Below are 23,715 nucleotides of genomic sequence, written 5' to 3' on the forward strand. Positions count from 1 at the left end.
AAAGTGATGTACGTATTCTGTCGTAACTAATATATTAAAGTGTACACAAATCTTGAGGGTGCCCACCACGCACAGTGCCATAGCAGCGTGGAGTCATGTGGGTGTAATGTCAGTCCGTAGAGCTCCAGAAGAACACTGGCCGTTCAGACGCATGTTGGCTGGCAGCGGATTCCACAGACGGGACAGATCCGGTCTCAAGGCAGCCTAATCCGTTTAGGTGAATTAATCCTCCGATTGGATTTCTACTGACGTCTACCTACAATTGTTTTTCTAGTAAATTCTGGTATGTAATTTGCCTGTGGCTAAAGGTCATTTGGGTGAAAAAAGGGAAGATTGTGTGGCCAGTGTTTTCCCCTGGTCTAATGCCAACGACTCTTTGCTAACGGTGAAGCTCTAGGGAGCCGCTAGGGCAGCACAGTGACACCTACAAGTCCAGTCTGGTGCCAAGAATCAGTTTGGATAACGAGGTTTCCTCTGGGACTCCACCAATACTGACAGAGAGGAAGAGTGAAGGGGATCTTTATTTGCCTTTTAAAAAGGGTAAAACTGAAAACAGGAAAGTTAAATTAAACAGTACAATCCCCTATCTGTACATATGAAAACACATTTGGGTTTAACTCCGGGTACATCCAACACAAAGACCTTTCTCTCCATATCATCTTCGTTTGACCTTGTGCTTGCGAGTTGACAATTACTCCACCTTACTGTGTAGTCCTCCACACAAACATCCAATGGAAATGCTGTGCTGTCAGTGGTGTGCAGACACACAAGTTGAATACCCCAGTGGCAGCCAAGGATAGCACATCAACTTGGTGGTTTGCTGCTTGCTGTGTCAAGGATTCTGGGAAACGTAGCCATGAGCAGAGCCAAGCTAGCTTTGAGATCAGCCTTACAGAGGAGCATGTGATTGAGTGTGTGTGTGTAGTCCATTGTGTGTCCCCTCACTCCATCTTATCAGCTTCATCGGATGCCGTCTCATGAGAATAGCAGCATTTATCTCCGTGTGTGCATGTGCCCTGCAGAGAGAAAGAGAGAGAGTGAGTGAGAGGACAGTGTGTATGAGAGAGAGACAAAGAGAAGAGTGCTTGCATGTATGTGTGTGTGTGTGTGTGTGTGAGACAGAGAGAAGAGTGCTTGCATGTGTGTGTGTGTGTGTGAGAGAGAGACAAAGAGAAGAGTGCTTGCATGTGTGTGTGTGTGTGAGAGAGAGAGGAGAGAATGTTCCTGTCACACAGCTGTTGTGAATTCCATGAGCTGTAGTCATGCCAACACAGATGAAGAATCTGGGCACTCAGTGTTGCATAAGAGGATGAACTGGCATGAAAGAGTGTTGGTATGTCACAGTTTTGAACTGTATCAACTGTGTTAGTGTGTGTACTTAAAAGGTCTATGTGTGTACAAATGTGTCGACAGTGAGGTTATACTTGGTACATACAGTACTTTGTGTAATGTGTGCGTGTGTGTGTGTGTGTGTGCGCGCATTCGCACACTCACCTTCCTGAACCTCTTGCAAGGGAAGTTCTTGAGCTGGGACGCGTCTGTGATCTGGTTCTTCCTCTTGTTCTGGCACAACTTCCTCTTGTCGTCGAGCTCTTTGGATATCCCTCCACTGTGAAGGGGGGGGGGGGGGGCAACACCAGAAGAACATTACACCATGAGTGATGCTCTCTTCCCCCCTTTCAATCAATATCACTGCTTAAAGTCACCCCAACTTTGAATATGAATTGAATAAGAGAAGATGCTAGAATGGCATACTGAGTGGAGTGGGTGGCCCACCTGTCTTTGGCCCGGGCTTTAGGGCCCCAGTTGGCCTGAGGGTTCTCCTGGAAGCGCACCAGGTGCCGCTTGCGAGACTGAGGGTTGGCGTCCTCCCGCACGTCAAAGCAAGCCTGCAGACTGGAGGCGGTGAGGGGGTGGGGTGAAAGTGAAACAGAGTAAAACAGTGTGAGAGAAAAGGATGAGAGAGCAAAATAGAAAAGAGGGAGAACAAATGGAGAGAGGGAGAATGGAACTAAGTGCACTTAGAGCACTTTAAGGAGCTGAGGGGAGACGGGTGTCCTTCGCTGCACTCACGTCGGCTCCGTGGAGAGAATGCGGAACGCCGGGCTCGTCTCGGACAGCCTCTCCCGTTTCACTGGGTTGGCCTTCTCCTGAACACACACACACACACACACACACACACACACAGAGAGAGACACACACACACACACAGAGCGAGAAAGAGACACACACACACACACACACACACACACACACACACACACACACACACACACACACACACACACACACACACAGCAGTCTTTTATTAAAAGGTCTGTATAAATAAAAAGACCATAGAATGGGCTGAATTCACAACAATGGATATCAACAATTGAAGTCTCAACAATAAGCCCATACAAAGTGTCTCATATTAAATGTAGAGAAGCGCGCACACACACACACACACACACACACACACACACACACACACACACACACACACACACACACACACACACACACAGGGGTGTTTACCCAGCAGCGCAGGAGGTCCCAGAGCACGCCGGGCGGGGCGTCGGTCTTCAGGGCGTTCCTGTGGGCGTGAGACATGGACACCCTGTAGCCTTCATGGAGCAGGGCGGACCTGATGGGGAATGCAGAGTGTATTTAAGTGTGTGTATGTGCGTGAGCATTTTGCGTCAGTGTGTTTGGGTACGTAGTCATAGAGAGGGAGAGAGAGTGAGTCAGTGTGTTTGGGTATGTAGTCAGAGAGAGAGAGAGAGAGTGAGTGAACAGAGAGTGTCAGTGTGTTTGGGTACGTAGTCAGAGAGAGTGAGTCAGTGTGTTTGGGTATGTAGTCATAGAGAGTGAGAGAGTGAGAGAGAGTGAGCAGAGAGTGAGTCAGTGTGTTTGGGTACATAGTCATAGAGTGAGAGAGAGTCGGCACCTGAACTGGAGCATGGCTGGAGTGTTGCAGTGCACCGTGCTGCACAGATGGTCCAGCGCGTAGTACAGAGGGACATCAGGGAGCTCCTGGGCAACACACACATACACGCACATTCAGCATTGCTGTGATAATCCTAATCTTGTTCATCTTATCACATAACGAGTTTTTGCATTGTTCCTTTTATTAATAATTAAACACACCAATTTCAGCACTGTGTGTGTGTGTGTGTGTGTGTGTGTGTGTGTGTGTGTGTGTGTGTGTGTGTGTACTGGCACAAGGCCAGTAGTGGAGCACCTCTGTCATCATGCTGAGCATGCCCTCGATGCGTTTAGACGTCCCAAAGCGAGACGGGTTTGTGGACACGGCCGACAGCACCTTCTGGACAAACCCTATATCGTGAATAGGCTCCGCCCAGATTGGCCCTCCGAGCTGAGGAGAAAGAGGGAGAGAGAGAGAGGGAATGGGAGAGGGAGAGAGAAAGAGAGAGGGAGATGGAGAGAGAGAGAGAGAAAGAGAGGGAATGGGAGGGGGAGAGAGAGTCAAGTGAAAGTGCCATGTTCCTGTAGCTAAACCAGTAGAGCACAGCACTAATCCCACTCAAGTGAGGATTAAAGAGAGAGGAAGTGCCCATCCGACTACATTGTACCTTACTTGCGTTTGCATGTTACAATTGTACTCTGAAAGCCAATTTAGGATATGCTACCTGAATAAATGTAGAAAATCAAAAAACTTTAAAAGAGTTTTAAAGAGAGTGAAGAAAGACGAACATGTGTCTGACCTCATCATCTTAAACTTACACACATATATCTTAGTCATTACAAAGGCTGGTGAACATTTAGGATGGTAAACAATGCAATTGAAAGCAGTTGATTCTACAGCACAGCACAGCAGTACACTGCTAACAGAAGAATCAGTGCATGATGGCACACAACACAGTGTGTTCTTCTGAGAGAATGGAGCATGTGCTCTCAATCACAGATCCCCTCGCTGGCTACGGGTCATACGTTCCTCTGCAAAATTCAATTAAAAAACCCTCCATGTAGAGGTCAACAGAGAGCAATCGGGTATCAGTCGATGATTGGACGCTGAATGTTCAGCTGTGTGCTTGCCACTATCTCAGCAAAACGCAGCGTGTGTCTGGAGACACTGGATCCTGATTATGGACACATGTTTGCTGTTGGACACTGGAGCACCACTGTAATGCAGTGTAGTATAGTATAATAGTATAGTATAGTGAGGTGTGTTGTGGAGAGTAGTGTATAGTGTAGAGTAGGCTACAGTAGTATAGTGTTGGAGTAGAGAAGTGTAATTAAGTGTAGAGTAGAGTAGTGTAGTGTAGAGTAGAGTATAGTGTAGTATAGAGTCGTGTAGAGTAGGATAGAGTTGTGTAGGTTTAGAGTAGAGATTTGTAATTAAGGGTAGAGTAGGGTAGAGGAGTGTAGTGTAATGTAGAGTGTAGTGTAGACTAGAGTAGAGTAGATACCTGATGCCTCTGGCCACAGTGCTCACAGCTGGGACCAACAGGGGGCCCAATGGCTGCAGAGTACTTCATACTGAAACACAGATATGGGGTTAAACAAGGGCAGCACCCGTCATGATGAGCCAACCATACAACTGGACGAGGGGGAAGAGAATGCGTGTGCGTGTGTGTCAGACAGGAACATAACAGGAGAGAGAGAATGTGTGAGGGTAGAGAGTGAGTGTCTCACTTTTTGCCGTGACTCATCTTTTTCCCCATCCTCTGCAGGTGAAAGGAGCCGCATCCCACGCAGTTATACACCAAGGCCTGCTTACTACCACACAAACACACACACACACAGACACGTCAGTTATACACCAAGGCCTGCTTACTACCACACAAACACACACACACACAGACACGTCAGTTATACACCAAGGCCTGCTTACTACCACACAAACACACACACACACAGACACACAGACAGACACGTCAGTTATACACCAAGGCCTGCTTACTACCACACACACACACATACAAATAAACAAGTCATAAACGACAGCGTGCCTCTCGGAGACCTAACACTTACTCCAAAACTCCACTAATGAATTTAGCAACCTGCCAATGAAAACTGCATCAGCAGCAGTGATTAACACCCTTTGAAAAGCCCCCCCAACACCACAGTGCAAAAGATTAAGACAATCATAAAGCCTATTATCTGTTTTTAATTTGAAACAGACATTTTCAATTTCATCTTAATTTCATCAAACATTTTTTTTATTTGATCACAGCTCTTGTTTTAAGCAGATCAAATCTGGCGAGACCAAATACGGTTTTCTGATTGGCTATGTATTGTTCCATTCTTTGAATTGATTTATGTTGGGCGCATTTCCGCAGTAATAACTAGGCTAGCTATCTAGTAGTACTAACGAAGCTAGCTATCCCTTCTAACGTATCGGCTAAACGGTAGGCCCTGACGGTGATATCCAACTTGGATGTAAACTCACCACCAAATAGGTCAGTTACAGGCCAATCAAAGAGCACTGTGAATGATTAAACCAATGATCTACAGTAAGCAGTACATTCACAGGGAACTAAAGACTCTCAAAAGACTCCCAATCCCCCGTCCTGAATCCCAAGACACCCTCAGACACGCATGCCATGTGATCGTCTACTCCAGTCTCCACTTCTACAGTCTTAGTGCTCCAACTTAGTGACAAGCAGTCATGAGCAATGAAGAAAGAAAGAAAGAAAGAAAGAAAGAAAGAGAGAGATGGAAAGAGAGGCCCTAGGTAGGGGGCTTGGTAGAGAGCGGGGACCAGACTGTGGCTCGGTGGGGACCCATATACCCAGGGGAAGCCCTTCACACTGCAGTTACGTAACGGCGTGTCAGTGAAGGAGCCGCCATCGGCAGGGACACGGCAGATGGTGCAGGACGGAGGGTGGCGGGATAGATGACAGCGAGGAGGGGGGGCGACAGAGACAGGCCGCTCAGTGTGTGACGGTAACGCTGAAGTATGGACTGGGTCGAATGTGGACATCTGGATGGCGACTGAGCCAGTGCATCTGCATGGCAACATCGTTTAATCAGGTGGAAGTAATACATGAATCAATGGGAGAGTGCTGCCCTGTGTTTACTGTTGATAGCCACCTGGCAACACAGGACGTGGGTCTTCCTTTCTTTAAAGAGAACAAATAGACCTTCTTTGCTTTTTTTCCCCCGTTGACAATAAGTTGTACCTTTATGGCCACCGTAATAAAAACAAAAGCGGTCAGGGGTTGAGCTCTCAGGGGCTTTGTGCTAGTGTGTTCACCTGGCTGAGTTCTTGACTGTGGCCTGTCCGGTGCGGACCCTGACGAACACACGGATGTAGAAGTCCACGCTGGCGCTGAGGAGAGGCTCGATGTAGCGCTGGTACACGTTCGCCCGCTGGTCCAGGCTGTGCAGGATGACCCGCAAGGCCTGACAGACAGACAGACAGACAGACACACACACACACACACACACACACACACACCACACAGAAATGAGAGCGGTACACTGCACTGCATGTATATGTGCATTGAATCTAGTACTGAGAAATACAAACACTGGTGGGACTGAATCACTTGAGAAAGATGGACTGGTAAAGGAAGTGAGTATTACACTAGTTGCAAATATTTGACTCACTCACTCACACTCACTCAAACGCACGCGCACACACACACACGTTCTGTAAGCATGAATGGGTTTCTTCCTCACCATTTCATGACAGAACCTGGCCTTGATGGACACGGAGCCGTATTTGCTGTAGCATGTCTCTCCGCTGTTGCCTGCCATGACGGCCATGTCTGTGCAGGTGATGCAGAGCAAGCCTGGGAGCGGGGGCAGGAGAGAGGAGAGGGAATCTTTAAAGGTGCAGTCCACAATTCTGGCAAAAGGTTGTCAAGGTTTAAGGGCAACAGCCAAATAAAATGACACCCCTTTCCTTTTCGTCCACCATGTTGATTGTCTGGAATTGTGTGGGCTTGATCTGAGGCGCTTTGCTTCCCATTTAGAGACGGGACTGAGTACGTACACCATAGTTTTCTTTTTGAGTGTAAAGACAGAGAACAGACAGCGAGGAACAATATGCCGAATTTGACCAAAATCGATGGATTAGAATCGTGGACTGCGCCTTTAACTTTTACACAAGATGGACATAAAAGATGATTTCCTTCCTTCACTGACAAAGGCCTAGTTCTCTCAAGTCATCGCTTAAAACTGAAAGAACACCATACAAAACCTGACACTGGGAGATTGGCAATGTTTCCGCGAGGGCTTTAAAGTAGATTTGCCCATCACATAGCAGGGTTTGAGGGGAAACTTTTTTATGCCTGGGAGGCAGGGGGGGAAAGACATACCTCCGTCACCGACAGCCTGTACCGCGGCATCTAGGAAGGAGGAAGGGCTCCCGTAGGGGTCCAAGTCGATGACATCAAAGCGCTCTTTCTTCCCCCTGGCTTCATACATCACCATGCTGATACGACCGGAGATTTAGTCAGAGAAGATAAGGAATATCTACACACACTATACAGAACAACGTCAGGCCCCACTGCGGCCCTTATGCTCAAGCTAAACAAAAACAACAGCAATAAGGCTGAGATATAAGCGAGAGGAACGAAGGAGAGAGGGAATATTGGATTTAGGGGTTTGTAGCTTTAGTAATGAGCTGTGCTATGGTAGAGAAGTTCTACGTCTTGAGTGATAATGAGTCCCCAAGAGAAACAAAGAGAGAGAAAAGGAGAGCTAGAGACAAGAGGAGAGCTGGAGGTGGGAACTGGAGGAATAAGAGAGATGATATGTATGAAAAGGGGGAAAGACAGAGAGAGACAGACACAGAAAAATAAATAAAGATTAAAGAAAAAGCAAGAGAGAGAGAGAGAGAGAGAGAGAGAGAGAGAGAGAGATGCATTTATAGATAAATGAGAAAATGCTTCTCTCACCTGGCATCTCTCTGGCTGGCCTGCACCAGATGAGCCACGCCGTTGTGGCGCACATTACGAGCGATAAGTGCAGCCGCTTTGGCGGAGAAGTCGTTGGCCGTGACGTTGAGGAGACCCGGAACCTCCAGGGCAAACCGCACCGACCGCAGGCCTGACGCAGCCAAACCCTCCAGAACACGCAGGCCTTTCTGTGAAGAAGACACACAAACACAGACACACAAACACACACACACACATTATAGATTACGGAGTCAATATTCCTATAACAATAAGAACCAAAATTAGCAAAGATGTTGGGACAAGTATGTGACTGTAAGGTGGGATTGAAGGAATCGGAAGATAAATGGCAAACTTTGCTTTAATATAACCTAGAGTTTGACTGATTCATACTCAAGCCTGAAAGGTGACGTGTTTCAACTGCAGCTGGCATCCTATTCTCCATACCTCACAGCGCTCCCCGACAGAGGCAGTGATGAAACTCTCCTCTTCTTTCACATCCCCGCCCTTCTCCGTCTCGTTCTCGCCCTCCTTCTGTGGCTGTTCTGTCGTCTTCTGCGTCTCTGAGGACTCGTTGTCTTCAGACAGACACACCACCACGCGGTCCTTCTCCCCTGGTACTACGATCCGCACACCCCTCTGGGCCAGCCGTTCCCTGGCATACTCAGTGATTACTGCACACCTGCAGGTTCAGGGGATAGACTAGAAATGTAGTCCAGCAGCCAAGAAACTGAGCTGATAGTATTAAAAGCATTCAAAGTAAGCGGTAAGTGAGAAGTAAGATTTCTGCAATGGTGTGACATGGACTTTGAAGGCACTCACGTCAGGTCTCGGTTAAACTCCTGGACAGGGTTGTAGAAAACTTCATTGGCACTTGGAAAACAAATGGCCGCCTTGCCCTCCCTCACCTCAGTCTCCCCTGGTAACAGCTCTGTTTCTGTGGTACAAGTTTGATTGCCATTGCCTGAGGAGGTGGTAGTGGTCACGACATCCATGAGTGCCCCTGCACCGTCTGCAGTGGTCTTGCTCTGAGGTGCTCTTAACAACTCTATGGTCCTCAGTCCCCTGAAGGAAACTTGTCTCAAGTCTTGAAGGCAACCCCTCACGGTGGTAAGGCACAGCAACTGGGCGGCTTTTGGCAGCATGCAGGGAACCCCTCGGTCTCGTCCTGCGCAGATAACCTGGTGTTAAAACAGTGTGATACACTCTGGTTCACTCCAAGACCATTGGTTTATGCGTTGCTGCATACATTCGTGTGAGTCTCTTTTCATGACAGGCACAACAAACAGGTTTGCTTTAGCTGACAAACGGTAACGTTACCACGCTACCAAAAGCTACCTAAAGACGTCTGGGTGCATATCCAGAAGTCGTCATTCCTCTATATAATAACGTCTTTGTAACACCTCTGAGAGATATGGTGCCAGTCTGCTAATACAACATACTATCAAAACACTTAGATGAAGCTCAGCATTGAGAATCTCTTGTGACCAACTTAACTGAGTTCACATTAAATCATTTTAGCATGCTAACGTTCCCCCTGGGCTAGCTTCACATGTCACTGCATAACAATACCGGCAACTGGCTAGGCTAAAGTGAGAGGAAAGAAACTTACCGCTAACCAAAAGTGTTTGTTCCGGTTATCCCTAGTGGGTTAAAAAATACAAGCGTTGCTAATAATTTATGAGCGCTTCTGTTCATTAACATTAATCCCGTAAGCCGTCCACCTATGTTTCTACTGTACGTGAGAGTTGTCTTTAGCTCCACATGGAAGTGGAGGTGGACATGAACTACGGAGAGCCGCACGGCAAAACGCGAAACTCATGATGACGCCGAGACGCCCACGCTCGGCGCAGTGCCAATAGATAATGTAACGCAATGTGGTGTAATGTAAGGACATGCAGAGGACAAGACGGGTCCTTCTCCCAACAGAATACTCCAAGAATACACCAAGAGAAATAAAATAAAATAATGCTTGTTTGTACCATGTTGTTTTGGGAATAGGTAAATTACGATAGTCCACGTATTGAGTCTTCTTTCGAACGTAGGAATAAAGAATAAGAACGCAAATTAATGTTTAATATGGATTCATATGGATTTAGATGCTTACCAGCATTTAAGCTAAGGCCACTTACGTCGATGGCTTGGTCAATTATCAGTGAGTTCAGATGATTGCGTCAATAAGTTGGCTAATTGTGACCAATTAATTGGGTGCAAAATAGCCATATATTTACAATTTAGCCCTGATATATAAAAATCAAATCGGGGGGGCATTCTAAACTATAGACCTTGTTTTCTTCTGAGGATGACAACGCATAGCGCAGATGATAAAGTCTTTTAATCGACTAATAAAATCTAGAGGGGGCGCTCGTAAATTACAAACGACCATCGCAGTCAGATCACTTGAAACGGCGTCGGATGATCTGCATCAGTCGTGGAGGGTACAATTGAAATCGGGAAAGAATGGGGGGACACACACAATGCAGTGACAGCTAAAAAGTAGCATGGGACTCTGGTTGTTCCTCTTTCCTCAACGCAGAATGCACTTGGCATTCTATGCGCGTACCACTCAGACCCCTAGGGGCTCACCTGCTGAAGTCTAGACGCACTGAAATAGACCACTTTTCACAGCATCAGGCTGCCTGCTGTCGCTAGCATACGGAGGGAGAGCAGAGAGCTTCCGCTGTCGCTGTGCACATACGGACCTTGGCTACCACAGGGCAAGAGGGGATTCCGCCGCACCGGGACCCACATTCCAGCGTGTCTGCGATAAGAGGTGCTCCAGACAGGAGAGGTTCGTTGAACCCGCTTGTCTGCGCGATCGGTGGCTCTGCGCTCAGAGCCCCTGGGAAAGTGTACTCTCGATAATTCTGCGCTCTGCGTCTCGCCTGTGTTCACAATGAATGGCTGCCTGTAACGAGAGCGAGGGAGAGAAGGCTTCTGACTCCTCCATTGAAACACTTTCCAACAGATTAACGTGAGGGGGTGAGTTTGCCCGGGTTCACATCGGTTTATCGGGGTCATGGAGGACAGAGGGAGGCTTCGAATGGGCTGAAGGTGCGAGCATCCGCTTAGCGGCTCGTTATTTGGGGAGAATTGGGATCGGTTCGGAGTGGCTTTGGAGGGGTGGGGGGTATTGTTTTGGGAAGGTGCGATAGATGGGGGATGGGCTCGTATGAACAGCTCCAACAAAACTTTAACCACTTCACTGACTTCACAGCCGTAGCCTCAGGCTGCCTCTGGGATGAGTCTTCCACTCTCGCAGACTTATTGTAGAAGTTTTCTCCCCCATGATGTTACGCAAGTGCTCTACGACTTTGTGGCGTTGCTGAAATGAAGGTACCGCGACTGTCTGATATGTAACGATGCATGTGCATTAGCATGTTGCCGTCCAGCGGTACAGTTGGTATCTCGCGTCTCATCCTACCCCCCACCCCCCTTCTCCTGCGGTGCTGGTTGAGTCTGGCTCGCCCCCAGTTGCTGCATTTGTCCCGGGATGACCTGTTGATGTCGGGAAAAGATGGAGTATGGGGATGACCCCCTCCCCTTTATTTATATATATTTGTGTGTGTATATATATTTATTTATATATGCTATTTATATAAATATAAGACATGAAATAGCTCTAAGGAATCGCTTTTTAAATAATTCTGCTTAAAAAAAGACCCGTACACAAAGTAGGAAATGTAGGTTGTATTATTAATTCGATGGGATTTCCAATCTGGGAAGTCGGTGGAGAATGCCTAACATTTAGCCTACTGTTGACGGGCGAACCCAACATTTTTGGAGTACAGTCAGATATCCCGTCTGTAGGCCGTAGGATGTAACTCAAGCCGACATCGCATTGCACTGGCATAGAGGGGGCGAGAACGGCGGATGTGGATGCCTTAATAATTTATTTGTTCGCCTATTTTTGAGACAGACTGCTTGTGGGTGTCCTTTTAGTGCGATAGGAGGTGCATCTGCAGAGGAAATCAGGGGATGCTGTATCGTTTTTGTCTTCCGTCGCCCCCCGGCCCGTGCCAACTGAGTGCTCCGATCCTACGGGCAGAGATAGCCAACTGGCACACGACGGGGCACGGATAGCCCGCTGCCCACACCGACTTGCAGCTACCAAACCCTTTCTCTCTCACGAACGGGGCGAGACCTCCTGAAACTACACTTTAATGTGAGGGATAATTTTGTTTGATAACTGTTTTATTGTTAACCCGAAATCATTAATCACGCCTCAGGGAAAAGGGACAATGCTACAATGCCGGTGATGCGAAGTATTTTAGAGCGTAGGCTAAAACTGCATCCGTGCTGTTCGACTAAATGCGATCACCATTAGGCCTATCAGACATCGCTAGATAAGATACAGAACTTCTTGATCATATTTTAAAATGTTGATGACACATTTTAAGCGTCATTCCTGTCCGATAGCAAGTGGCTACATTTTAGATCAATCATGCGACAGAAGTCGCTCATTGTTGCAAGATATACATTTTCCAACCCGTTTAACTTCAAGCTAAACACATGGTCGTGGTTTCTGACTACTTGCTCGACAAAATGCGATGTCAGCAACGAAATGAGCTGGGCTACTTAGCCTAAGACGGTCCTCTGGGAAACAGTTCCTCGACTGTAGCCTACAAATGTCGCTGAGAGTGTTCGGAGTGAATGATATCCATATGGAAATGTGACATTGAACCCTTAGTTTCCGGTTTGCGGAGCTGAGGTCAGTGGAGGAAATGGTTGTGTCTGAACTTGGCTGACCTCGAGGTCGCCGTGGATGAAAGGTTAAATGGCTTCTGGATTGCCCGTCTGGAATCGCGCGCAGCATGGCTGCAATCTGGCTGTAGGCTATTGTTTGTAAATAAATTCGGTTTGAAACTTCTGTCTTCATTTTCAAGTGAAGCTTTTGGGAAACGTAATGTGTTTTGTCTCCCCAAAAGCTTGTTTTCTCTGGCTGTACAAGTAGGCCAAGCATAATATTTTCTGATGCATCAAGTATCCCAAAAAATAATGAAATGGGATTCTGCAACTTGATTCCACAGAGAAGAAAGTGATTAAGGGCCGCTGGCAAGGTTGTGATGGATCCTGTAGATTAGTTTTGCAGGTTATATTTAAAAGGCTCTAAGCCATGAAAAAAGTGCTGGCTAACTTTGTGAAAGTTGGCCATCCTAGGACTCTAGCCCCTTCACGTGCAAAGTAATGGAATAGAGCTTCCTCTCTTTTGTGAAATGTAAAAATTCATAATTAGAATGAGGTGTTGATGTTTTAGTTGATATCACAGAGCCAAGGAGACCCAAAGCAGCTTCTTTTCTAAATCTACTTTACTGATAACATTCTGGATGTAAACTGCTAAAAAAAAAGTGTAGCCTGGGGCTAAAAGTAGTCCTAACACCTTTGCTCTTTTAAAGTTAAGGAGAAAAAAGTCCCTTTGTGTCAGGATATAACAACTACTGTTAGTGAAAATATTTTTCTAAATATGTGGGCTGTCTTTGATCTGGTTTAATTATGCATTACATTTTTAATTTTCAAGCATACAAAATGTATCCTACTACACTAAATCTGAGACTGATGTGTGAGGAAACTGGCAAGGGCTTTTCAACATCTTCCAACCATTGCTAAAAAAAAATATTTCCACATGCCTTGGAGGTCTAAAGAATACTGTGAATGTTTGTTTTAAAACTCATTTCATGATGTTCTTCACAGCCTGGTTGTGTGTCTGTGTTAGCCTATTTGATGGAAAACCGAATGATTTGATTAGTCTGTTAAATATTTCTGCCATATTTCTGCCACATTCACTCAATTGAATGGGCTAGTGTAAGATGTCTCTCACTCGCACAGTTGCAAGAGCTTAAACTCCCGTCTGTGCCGAGGTGGAGGGCTCATCTACCGTAGGCTTTATGCAGGAGATAAATCTAAGTCTCCACTGAGCTGTGAGAGAGTTTCTCTCTACTTTTGTCTATGCGTTACTATGCCATGTGTTTCCACTTGTAGCACAACCTTTTGAAGTCTTAGGTACCCTTGATTCGCTAAATTATTTGTGTCCAGCTAATCAAGAACCTGGGAAACACCCACTCTTGATTTTCTGAGCACCCCTTCAGTTGGCTAATCAAGCGCATTTGCCTAATCTTATAAAATTAATAAATAAATTTAATCACCCGTGTTCAGTCACCCAGGTGGGGTTGGAGTTTGAGGGAGTAGGGGGAAACGGACAACGTGGGGCGTCCTAAAGTCCAGGAATGGAAATAAGTAGTTTTGGATAAAGTGATTTGTAAATATCTTAATGCAAATGTGCTTGCTTCAGGGGGACCTGACCTTGGGTTCTTTGCAGTCTTGTTTAGCCAGACATATAGGAGACAACTATATAACTACTATATAACTATATGGGTATATGAGGAGTTCTAAAGCAAGCAACAAGGCAGGACTAAAAGTAGGGTGGAAAGTGTTTGGGAAAGGCAGAAGTTAAAGGTGGGTCTTAGAGGAGAGGCTGGCAGACACAGCCTTTAGTTTCCTAGGGATGGGCTTCTAATCCACAGTTTCAGTGAATTGTACCCCGCATTGTAAACTCTCATCACGTAGTGCAGAAATCGGTCCAGTGAAACTAGGTTCTCTAAAGCACTTTGAAACATTGTTAAAGTGGCAATGTAAATCAATGAACTTGAAATTGAAATGCTACCTCTCTCACCCCTCACCCCCCACCCCCATCCAGACCCTGTAGTTCGGGGGCTATGGCTCAGACGCTGCAGATGGCCATTCCCAATTTCGGCAACAACGTCCTGGAGTGTCTGAACGAGCAGCGTCTGCAGGGGCTCTACTGCGACGTGTCGGTGGTGGTGAAGGGCCACACCTTCAAGGCCCACCGGGCGGTGTTGGCGGCCAGCAGTTCCTACTTCCGCGACCTGTTCAACGCCAGCGGGGCGGACGGCGGCGGCACCAAGAGTGGCGGCGTGGTGGTGGAGCTGCCGCCGGCGGTGCAGCCGCAGAGCTTCCAGCAGATCCTGTCCTTCTGCTACACGGGCCGGCTGAGCATGAACGTGGGCGACCAGTTCCTGCTCATGTACACGGCGGGCTTCCTGCAGATCCAGCAGATCATGGAGAAGGGCACCGAGTTCTTCCTGAAGGTCAGCTCGCCCAGCTGCGACTCGCAGGGCCTGCACGCCGAGGAGACCCCTCCCTCCGAGCCCCAAAGCCCCGTCACCGGCGGAGGAGGAGGGGCGGTTACCATGGCGAGGCCGTCCTCCTGCCTCACGCCGTTGCCGCTGGTGAACCGAGTGAAGACAGAGCAGCCTCAAACTCAACCTCAACCTCAGACCCAGCAACAGCAGCCTCAACAACAACAACATCAACCACCACCTCCACTACAGCAACAGCAGCAGCATCATCAGCAACAGCAGCCGGAGCCCAACTCCTACTCAGTAGTCTGTACCCCCGTGGCCAAGCGGCTCTGGGAAGGGGGAAACCGCGACGGGGGCGGGGGTTCGAGCGGGGGAGGAGGAGGAGGGATGAGGAAGGCCGCCCGCTTCTCCCAAGAGGCAGCAAACTCCCGGGGAGGGAGCGCCGGGGTTCCCGGAGGAGCCTCCAACCAGAGTGGAATGGGGATCCTTGGAGGTGGAGGTGGAGGGGGAGGAGGTACCACCACCATCACCACCAACAACAGTGGTTCCAACAGCAACAACAACAATAACAACAGCAGCAACCACCCGTCAGAGGGCACCAGCCCCGGCACGCTCAGCATTTATACCAGCGACTCGCCCATCTCCTACCACGACGAGGAAGAGGAGGAGGAGATGACGGACGACGCCGAAGAGCAGTACCGGCAGATCTGCAACATGTACACCATGTACAGCATGCTGAACGTGGGTGCAGCCGCCGGCGAGGAGCTGAGGGGATGGATGGAGGGATGGAGAGAAAGAGAAGGTGAGTGAGATGGAGGAGGAGGAGGAGGATGAGAAAAACAAGGGTGGGGTGGGGGGTGGACAGGGGTCATTAAACGGTTTGATGGAGAGAGAAAGAAGAAGAAGGAGAGCGAAAAAGAGGAATGAGGGTGAAAGAGGAGGAAATAGTGAAGAGAGAGGCGCAGGGGGGAAAGACATTAAACAGGAGGAGGGAGACAAAAGATGGGAGAAGTGGAGAGAACAGGAGGAGAAATGAGATGGAGAGGTTGGGTCTGGGTAAAGGAAAGACTGAGCAGAGAATAAAATGGAGAGTAGACAGACAGACAGACAGACTGGCAGGCAGGCAGGCAGAATGAGCAGAGTAATTGATATGATTGGTGAAGCAGGGGAAATAATAAGTACACCTGCAGGTCTTTCCTGTTTGACAACGTGGGAATGAGATGAGATATGGGAGAGTAATCACAGCTTGTGACTGACTCTGACTCGCTACAGTCTTCCCAGTGTCTGCTGCTAGCAGTGGAAGAACCCCATATGGGCCCCATACCTGAATCAGAAGAGGTGGGAGAATCTGGTAGAAAGGATTCAAAGCCAAGGAGATGAGACATAGGCACAAAGTCGGCTAGAGAGACAGGCAGAGATAAAAGAAAGTAGAAGAAAGTATATGCTGAAGAGGTCAGATGGAATGATGGTGTTTACAGCCTCTCAACACTTAATTGACTGATTAAAGGCAAGCCCTGGGCTTGGGGGTGGCGGGTGGCACCGAGACGGTTCTGCTAATTGAAAGCTTGTAATGCAAACCAGCATACCCTCACCAAGCCTCTGGGCAATGAGAGAAGGGGGGGGGGGGGGGGGGGGTGTTGATGGTGCACTGGTGATCCAGTATTACTTTAATAAGCCTGAACAGACCTTCTATCTGTCTGTGTTCTTTACATGACTGTTGACTAGATGTACCACATAGCAGTGAGTAATATGACCGCTGCAAAAAATTAAGGGAATGAGCTAAATTAATTCTGTTCCAAAAAAATAGTGTGTTATCTTGAATAGTTACATTTCTGGAAACAGTAGACTGAAACTTTTGTTGTATATGTTATTCTATTCTAAAAATGTAAGGAACTATAGTATGTGGATGCGATGGCTGTACACTAATAGGGTATGAGTTACGTTCTGTGGCTTTGAGGCCTATCTGGTGAATATGAGGATGAGTGTGACTTTATAATGGATGTAGCTATTCCTGTGGTAAATTTGAGTATTTTGTGAGCAACAATATGAGCTTCATTGTATAACTGTACTTGGAATTTATTTACAAAGATTGGAAAAATATGAATGTCTATAAAATGTAGGATTATTAGTTGAAGGCAACAATATGTTGGAATGCAATACTAGTAAATGCTACATAGAGGCGTACAAGTATCTACATACTAAACAGGACCATCATAATAATATGTCTGAGTAAAGCCGCAAGCAGAGATCGCTGTGTCCAAGCAGAATGTGCAAACTGCCCCAAATAGTAAAAGGTTGATGAAACTATTTCAGAGGAACAGAGGAAAACATGTTACATCTTATGGCAGATTTGTTTAGAGTTGGGTACATTAAGGCTGAAGTTGTTCCTGAGGTATTCAAAAGTCAACTGCAGCGCCCCCTATGGACAAAGTTTGGCTGGCGTGTCCCCCAAAAATGTGGTAGCAATGCAGTGTGTAACATTTTTAACCTTTACATCAGAAGATATTGTCTAGTGAACCACTAGCTTTTGCATAGCTACTTCATAAATTAGGCATGATGAGCTATAGTAATGTGCCTCCTAGAGATTTGCAATTCAAATTTAGTTTTTGGTCTTGCCAAAAAAGTGCTTTCAGTCTACCACTCTTCAGGGGGTGCTGGCACGAAGGGACACGCCAACCTAGGGACACAAACCCTAAATTTCGTACAACCCATGTTGGGCTACAATCATGCCAAGTTTCATGTGGATGGGTGAATTCCAGTTTCATGTGAATGGGTGAAGTCTAAGGATATCATATTATCGACCAAAAAAAGGAGAAATAATAACAACCACCTAAAGAAAAACTTCCGTTGACAAACAATCCGTTAGTTTTAACGATTGTCTGTCTGTCTGTCTGTGTGTGTGTCTGTCTTTCTCTGTGTGTGTGTGTCTGTCCTTGGTCCCAGTAGCTGGTGAGCGTGTGGACGCCCTGCCAGATCACCTCACCCCGGACACGCGGGGCCGTGTGCGTGTGCGCCAGGAGCTGGCCTCGCTGCCCGCCGAGCTCATTGCCCAGATCGGCAACCGCTGCCACCCCAAGCTGTACGAGGAGGGCGACCCGGCCGAGAAGCTGGAGCTGGTGTCGGGCACCAGCGTGTTCATCTCACGCGCCCAGCTCATGAACTGCCACGTCAGCGCTGGCACACGCCACAAAGTGCTGCTGCGCCGTCTACTCGCCTCCTTCTTCGACAGGTAGTGTGTGTGTGTGTGTGTGTGTGTGTGTGTGTGTGTGTGTGTGTGTGTGTGTGTGTGTGTGTGTGTGTGTGTGTGTGTGTGTGTGTAGATGGGTAGGTGGTAGCTTGTGTGTGTTCGTAGATAAGTGTGTGTGTGTTGTGTGTTTGGGTATGAGTGTCTGTATGCATAAATGGGTACGGGTGTGTGTGGTGTGTTTGGGTATGAGTGTCTGTACATGCATAAATGGGTACGGGTGTGTGTGGTGTGTTTGGGTATGAGTGTCTGTATGCATAAATGGGTACGGGTGTGTGTGGTGTGTTTGGGTATGAGTGTCTGTATGCATAAATGGGTATGGGTGTGTGTGGTGTGTTTGGGTATGAGTGTCTGTATGCATAAATGAGTACGGGTGTGTGTGGTGTGTTTGGGTATGAGTGTCTGTATGCATAAATGAGTACGGGTGTGTGTGGTGTGTTTGGGTATGAGTGTCTGTATGCATAAATGGGTATGGGTGTGTGTGGTGTGTTTGGGTATGAGTGTCTGTATGCATAAATGGGTATGGGTGTGTGTGGTGTGTTTGGGTATGAGTGTCTGTACATGCATAAATGTAATTGGGTTCATAGTAGGCCTTCTTCTGCAAGTATGTGTGGGTTTGTTTATGGGTGTGGTTCTCGAAGAGACCAACAATTACCTGATTCCATGTAAACTGGTTGTAATGTGTCATGTTAAATATGTGTAAGGTATGCATGCAAGATTAAGGGTCTTGAGAGGTGGAAGGATTCAGATTCAGAAGTCAAAACCTCCCCACTATTTTGTCTTGATTGTCTTGATCTTCACATTAATGACACTGTAAACCATCTATAACTAGGGAATATATATAATTAGGAAATTAGTGGATAATCATTGCATGGGTTAGATTGGATGGGTGCAGGTTTATTAAAGCTTGTGTAGGCGCATATTTCGATTTTATATATAAAAAGGCTTTTTAGCCTATGATATTGATTTTTAATCAGGTTGGTACATAGACAACAGTCGATTGTTCTAAAAAGCAGTTACAATGTCATTACAAAAATACTATAAATTATGAACACAATCATTTTTAATGAATCTAACAAACAATGATGACGACAACCCATTATTATTATTGATATTTATTGTTGTTTATTATTATTGTTGTTTATTATTACTATTTATGACTTTATCATTGTAAGGTTGACATTCATCATGAATCACACATCGTCTGTGTGTGTGTGCGCGTATGTTTGTGTTTGTGTGTGTGTGTGTGTGTGTGTGTGTGTGTGTGTGTGTGTGTGTGTGTTTGTGTGTGTGTTCGCGTGTGTTTGTGTGTGTGTCCCTGTCCTCCCACAGGAGCACGCTGGCCAACAGCTGTGGGACTGGCATCCGCTCCTCCACCAACGACCCCAGCCGCAAGCCGCTGGACAGCCGGGTGCTTCACGCAGTCAAGTGTGAGTATCTGCCCCCTCAGGTCAGGTCCCAGTCGCACAGCCACAGCTACGGCTAAGCCTGCCCCACCGCCTCCAACTGACATTGGCACGGTGCACGGCTCAGCCACGCTAAGGTCATGAGTTCAGTTCCGCCGGCCAGTTCATAACTGCAACAGTGTTAGCTTTCTTTGTCCTTTGTCACTATGCAAGTGGCTCTGAATTAAAAGAGGTTGACTAAACAGTTTTGTAGGAGAATGAGGTAGGGCTCCCTTGTGGAGTATTGACACCTAACCCCATGGTTAATGTTGACATGCAGCCCTTTTGGAATTTAAGGGTGTGTTTGACATTGAGTGCTCATTTCTCCTTTCGCTTTACGCCGTCTGCCGAAAACATCGAGCTGTGTCGTCTGTAAATTATGGATTTGCTGTACCATACTAACTAAGCCTCGGTTGAGGAATTAATTGGGCCCTGCAGAGGCGAGAGGGCACCAATTTATTCCGGTCTTCAGTACAGCAGACAGACGTCTTAGGGTGCATTATTGGCCTGTTCCTCTTGTCTTATTACTGTTGGATTCCAAAGCCAGCGGCTGTCCTTGCTCCGTTAAGTGTGGTAGCACTTTCGTTCAGTAGCGATTAGTGTTTTGAAATATATTTAGCCAAAAAACATAACATTACATGCTGAAATAATGAGTCATGGTTATTCAAGTGTAACTACTCAACAAGCAGATAGTGGGACCTCATTTCACTCCTCTCCACCAAAGAGTTACATTTTTTTAGGATATTTAATGCAAGTCGAGTATTTTTTGCCAAGAACCAGTATGAGTTGTAAAGTTATAAGGTGTAAAAGTATCAATATATAATAGTTTTTTCAAGGAGCTTTATCTGCAATTTCAGGAGTTGAACAGCATAAGTGTTGTATTGCAAGCATCATTTCATCAGTCATTTTTCATTTGTATCTGAAACTTAATGTCTTTGATACTTCTGAAAAAAGTGATTCAATAGTAATTCACGATTTCTGAGGTGATTCAGTAGTGAAGAGTGGTCAAGCAGCCTCATATCGTCATTGTTACCCAGTTAGCACCTATGCTGCTATCAGTCATACACTCTGTCCCTACGCTCTCATGCCTCCTTCCCGTTTCATGGCCATCAGATCACCAAAGTACTTTGTACCGCCATTGTCATGCTCAGGACCTAGTAAGTGGACTAATCTTTCTTTCCCCACTCTCTTTTCCTTCATCCCTCTCTCCCTCCCTCCCTTCCCTCCTCCCTTCCTTCCATCTATCCCTGACTTGTTGCAGTCTACTGTCAGAACTTCGCGCCCACCTTCAAGGAGAGCGAGATGAACGCCATTGCCGCCGACATGTGCACCAACGCGCGGCGCGTGGTGCGCAAGAGCTGGATCCCCAAGCTGAAGCTGCTGATGGCCGACAGCGAGGCCTACGCCAGCTTCCTGCCCGAGGGCCTCAAGCTGGAGGCCGACGCCCTGGCGGCCGAGCACGGCCTGGAGGCTGCCGCGGCCGCCGCACTGGAAGGAGCTGAGGCAGGGCCGTCTTCAGCCGACGCACTGCAAGGCGAGGCAGGGGAGGCTGGCACGCTGTTCTGAGGGAGGGAGGGAGGGATGGTGGTTAGAGAGAGGGGGGGGGGGAGAGGGATGGAGGAAGTTGGTAGTTCTATAGTGGCGTGCCTCCTGCTTTTCTTTTCTTCAAATTTTTGTACGGTTTGTTGTCGTCTTTGTGTTTGCTCTCTTTCTCTCTCTTGCACATTTTAGTTTTTTTTCTTCCCTCTCCTCCCCTTTCCCCCGCTTCTTCCACTTGGCCGCTGCCTTGTATTAGAGAACCAGGGAGAAGAGAGAAGAAAGCTTTGGGGATCAACGGTGATGAGGGACAGAGTATAAAAAAAAGATGAGAAAAGATGTTATGATCGAGTTGTACTACAAGCAGACAGATAGATGCCCTATTATGAGTGTGTGGAAAGGTGCCCCTTTTTGTGGGCGGAGACAGAAGTGTGTGTGTGTGTGTGTGTGTGTTCTGGGCTTGCATCATCAATGGCCCCTCTACGCTTCATATCATAAACACATTCCCAGTTGGGTAGGGGTGGGTGGGGGGGACAATCTGGAGAGGGGAAGGGAGGATTCTGTATGTGTGTGTCGTCTATATAGGGGGGAGGGGGTCCAAAGACAAACCAATCCAGCTCTGACAACACATAAGTTACAAATGTTGAATGTATCCATGAGGAACGTCAGGAAAATCGCTGGCGCTCCAGGGCCGTAAGATTGTATTCATCCGTTATCGTGACAACCGTTACAAACTCATGGGAAGTGAAATATATATACGATTCAATATATATATATATATTATTATGAAAGAGTGGATTCTGCTCTGCGTCGGCACATAATTTGGACCCTCTCCCAAATTCGAAGCTACTTCTATCACCCCAAACAAATTTTCATTCTTGTCATCTACTTTTGTTTTGATATCTTCTTACTTCCTTTATTTGTCTTGTCTTGTGTTCATTGTGTGCGTGCATGGCTTGCCAATTCAGAATTTGTTACTGAGAAGGATTGCAGCGAATGGAAAATGGACGATGCTTCATGTTTTTAAGGTACTTTTGAACGGACTGTGTCCTCACAGCTGTTGCGTTTAAACAGAGACTGTTAAGATGGTTGTGAAAATATCTTTGAATTTTAAAATGGAATCAAATCATTAGAGCCAATGCTTACATTAAGATTTAAAAAGAGCATGGACTCAATTTTATTTGCATTTGTTTGCATTATCAAGCCCTACTCCAAAAAAAAATCAAGTTTTTCTTTGTTTATCTTTGCTTAGCAAAGCGGCTAATACGTGGGCCTTGTTTGCTATTTGAGGGTGGAGGGGGGTGAAACTAAAGTGAAAAGCTGTTGAGGTGTTTTCAAAGAGGGTTTGGTGTGCCACTGAACCTCTCCAATGCCAGTCACTTTGTTAGAGAGCCCTGACTTTGGGCTTGATTGATACAAGATTGCGTTTTGTATTTCTTTTTTTTAGTTTTGTCTTACTTAATTCTTGGTGCTGATTGTGCGATTGTCGTGAACCCTTCGTTCTGGTTTGCCATGGCTCTGTGGAGGGGATGGAAGGGATGGGAGGGGAGGGGTAAGTGCGTGCAACACTTAGTGTGCGTGAGTGTGAGTGTGGGTATGAGTGAGTGTGAGGCAGCAGCAGCACACGCGTGCTGCCAGACGGCGCTTGCCTCTGTGTGCTCCTTTGCACGCCTGACTGCTCCTGTTCATCCGTCACATTGGGATGTGCCTGATGCAGCCACCCACCCATCCACCCTCCTTCTTCCCTCTTCACTGCTCCCTCTCTCACTCTCTCTCTCTCACACACTCACTCTCTTTCTCACCCTCCCTCTCTCACTCTCTCTCTCTCTCTCTCTCTCTCTCTTTCTCTTTTTCATCTCTAGATCTCTTGCTGTCTGTTGTTCTCTTCCCACCGTCTCTATGCTAGATGTTATATGCTCCGTCTATAGCCCACAGCCCCCATCGGCAGTACTGAGGTGGAGCTGAGAGCATGTTTGGCGGCTGCCGCTGATGCCAATGTGAAATCAGTGGTGGTGCGGTGCAGGCTAGGGGGTGAATCATCTGGGTGGTGGTGGTGGTGGCGGTGGTGGCACTGGCGGCATTATCCCGGCAAGTGGACCTAAGTCTAGACTAGAGGCAATGCACAGTGGTTTTTTTTGTCCATCCTGGGCCACCATAGGGTGGTGGTGTGAGTTTTGCCATGTGAATGAGGCCAGGTCCCGCTGGCTGTAGAACACTGAACATGCAGACACACGAATCGTTGGTGAACTTGGTACATTGTCCGGCGAAACGTCTGCACGGCCGTGCTTACGGAGATCACATGCAGCCTTAGACAAGCACTGCTGAAGCCAATCGCAAATTCAACTGAAAGCAAAAAAAAGAAAAAATGCTTCCATCAAGTCGTGATTTTGAGTCTCTTTTGGTCAGTGTCCTTATAAGCCACAGCTTATAAAACTGTTCACCTTTCTTAAATAAAATAAAATAACAAAAAAAGGATTAGCTGATTTCAGAATTGAATAGAGGGGGATTTTGGTGGGGGATAAAAAGTTACTTGTCCAAGA

At 47.0% G+C, this 23,715-nt stretch overlaps 2 protein-coding genes across 2 annotated transcripts; one reads left to right on the forward strand and one right to left on the reverse strand.

The window, feature by feature from the left end:
- Positions 1–518: 518 nt before the first annotated feature.
- On the reverse strand, positions 519–9,585 carry trmt1 (tRNA methyltransferase 1). The gene is made up of 16 exons (XM_080837520.1): positions 9,463–9,585; positions 8,673–9,018; positions 8,298–8,532; positions 7,854–8,041; positions 7,272–7,387; positions 6,631–6,743; positions 6,203–6,351; positions 4,639–4,722; positions 4,413–4,482; positions 3,224–3,358; positions 2,930–3,015; positions 2,518–2,626; positions 2,074–2,150; positions 1,777–1,896; positions 1,495–1,609; positions 519–1,016 (listed from the first exon to the last, which is right to left on the reverse strand). Exons 2-16 carry the CDS (start codon positions 8,993–8,995, stop codon positions 942–944), a joined length of 1,995 nt encoding a protein of 664 aa, XP_080693646.1. The 5' UTR covers positions 8,996–9,018; positions 9,463–9,585; the 3' UTR covers positions 519–941.
- Positions 9,586–10,522: 937 nt separating this feature from the next.
- nacc1b (nucleus accumbens associated 1, BEN and BTB (POZ) domain containing b) lies at positions 10,523–21,205 on the forward strand (the record flags this gene model as incomplete). Its single annotated transcript, XM_080837531.1, has 5 exons — positions 10,523–10,832; positions 14,545–15,752; positions 17,894–18,179; positions 19,527–19,624; positions 20,901–21,205. The coding sequence occupies exons 2-5, from the start codon at positions 14,564–14,566 to the stop codon at positions 21,203–21,205; spliced, it is 1,878 nt and encodes a 625-aa protein (XP_080693657.1). The 5' UTR covers positions 10,523–10,832; positions 14,545–14,563.
- Between the last annotated feature and the right edge of the window lie 2,510 nt (positions 21,206–23,715).

This window comes from Sprattus sprattus (assembly GCF_963457725.1).
Source record: "Sprattus sprattus genome assembly, chromosome: 1".
In the NCBI taxonomy this organism is placed as follows: domain Eukaryota; kingdom Metazoa; phylum Chordata; class Actinopteri; order Clupeiformes; family Clupeidae; genus Sprattus; species Sprattus sprattus.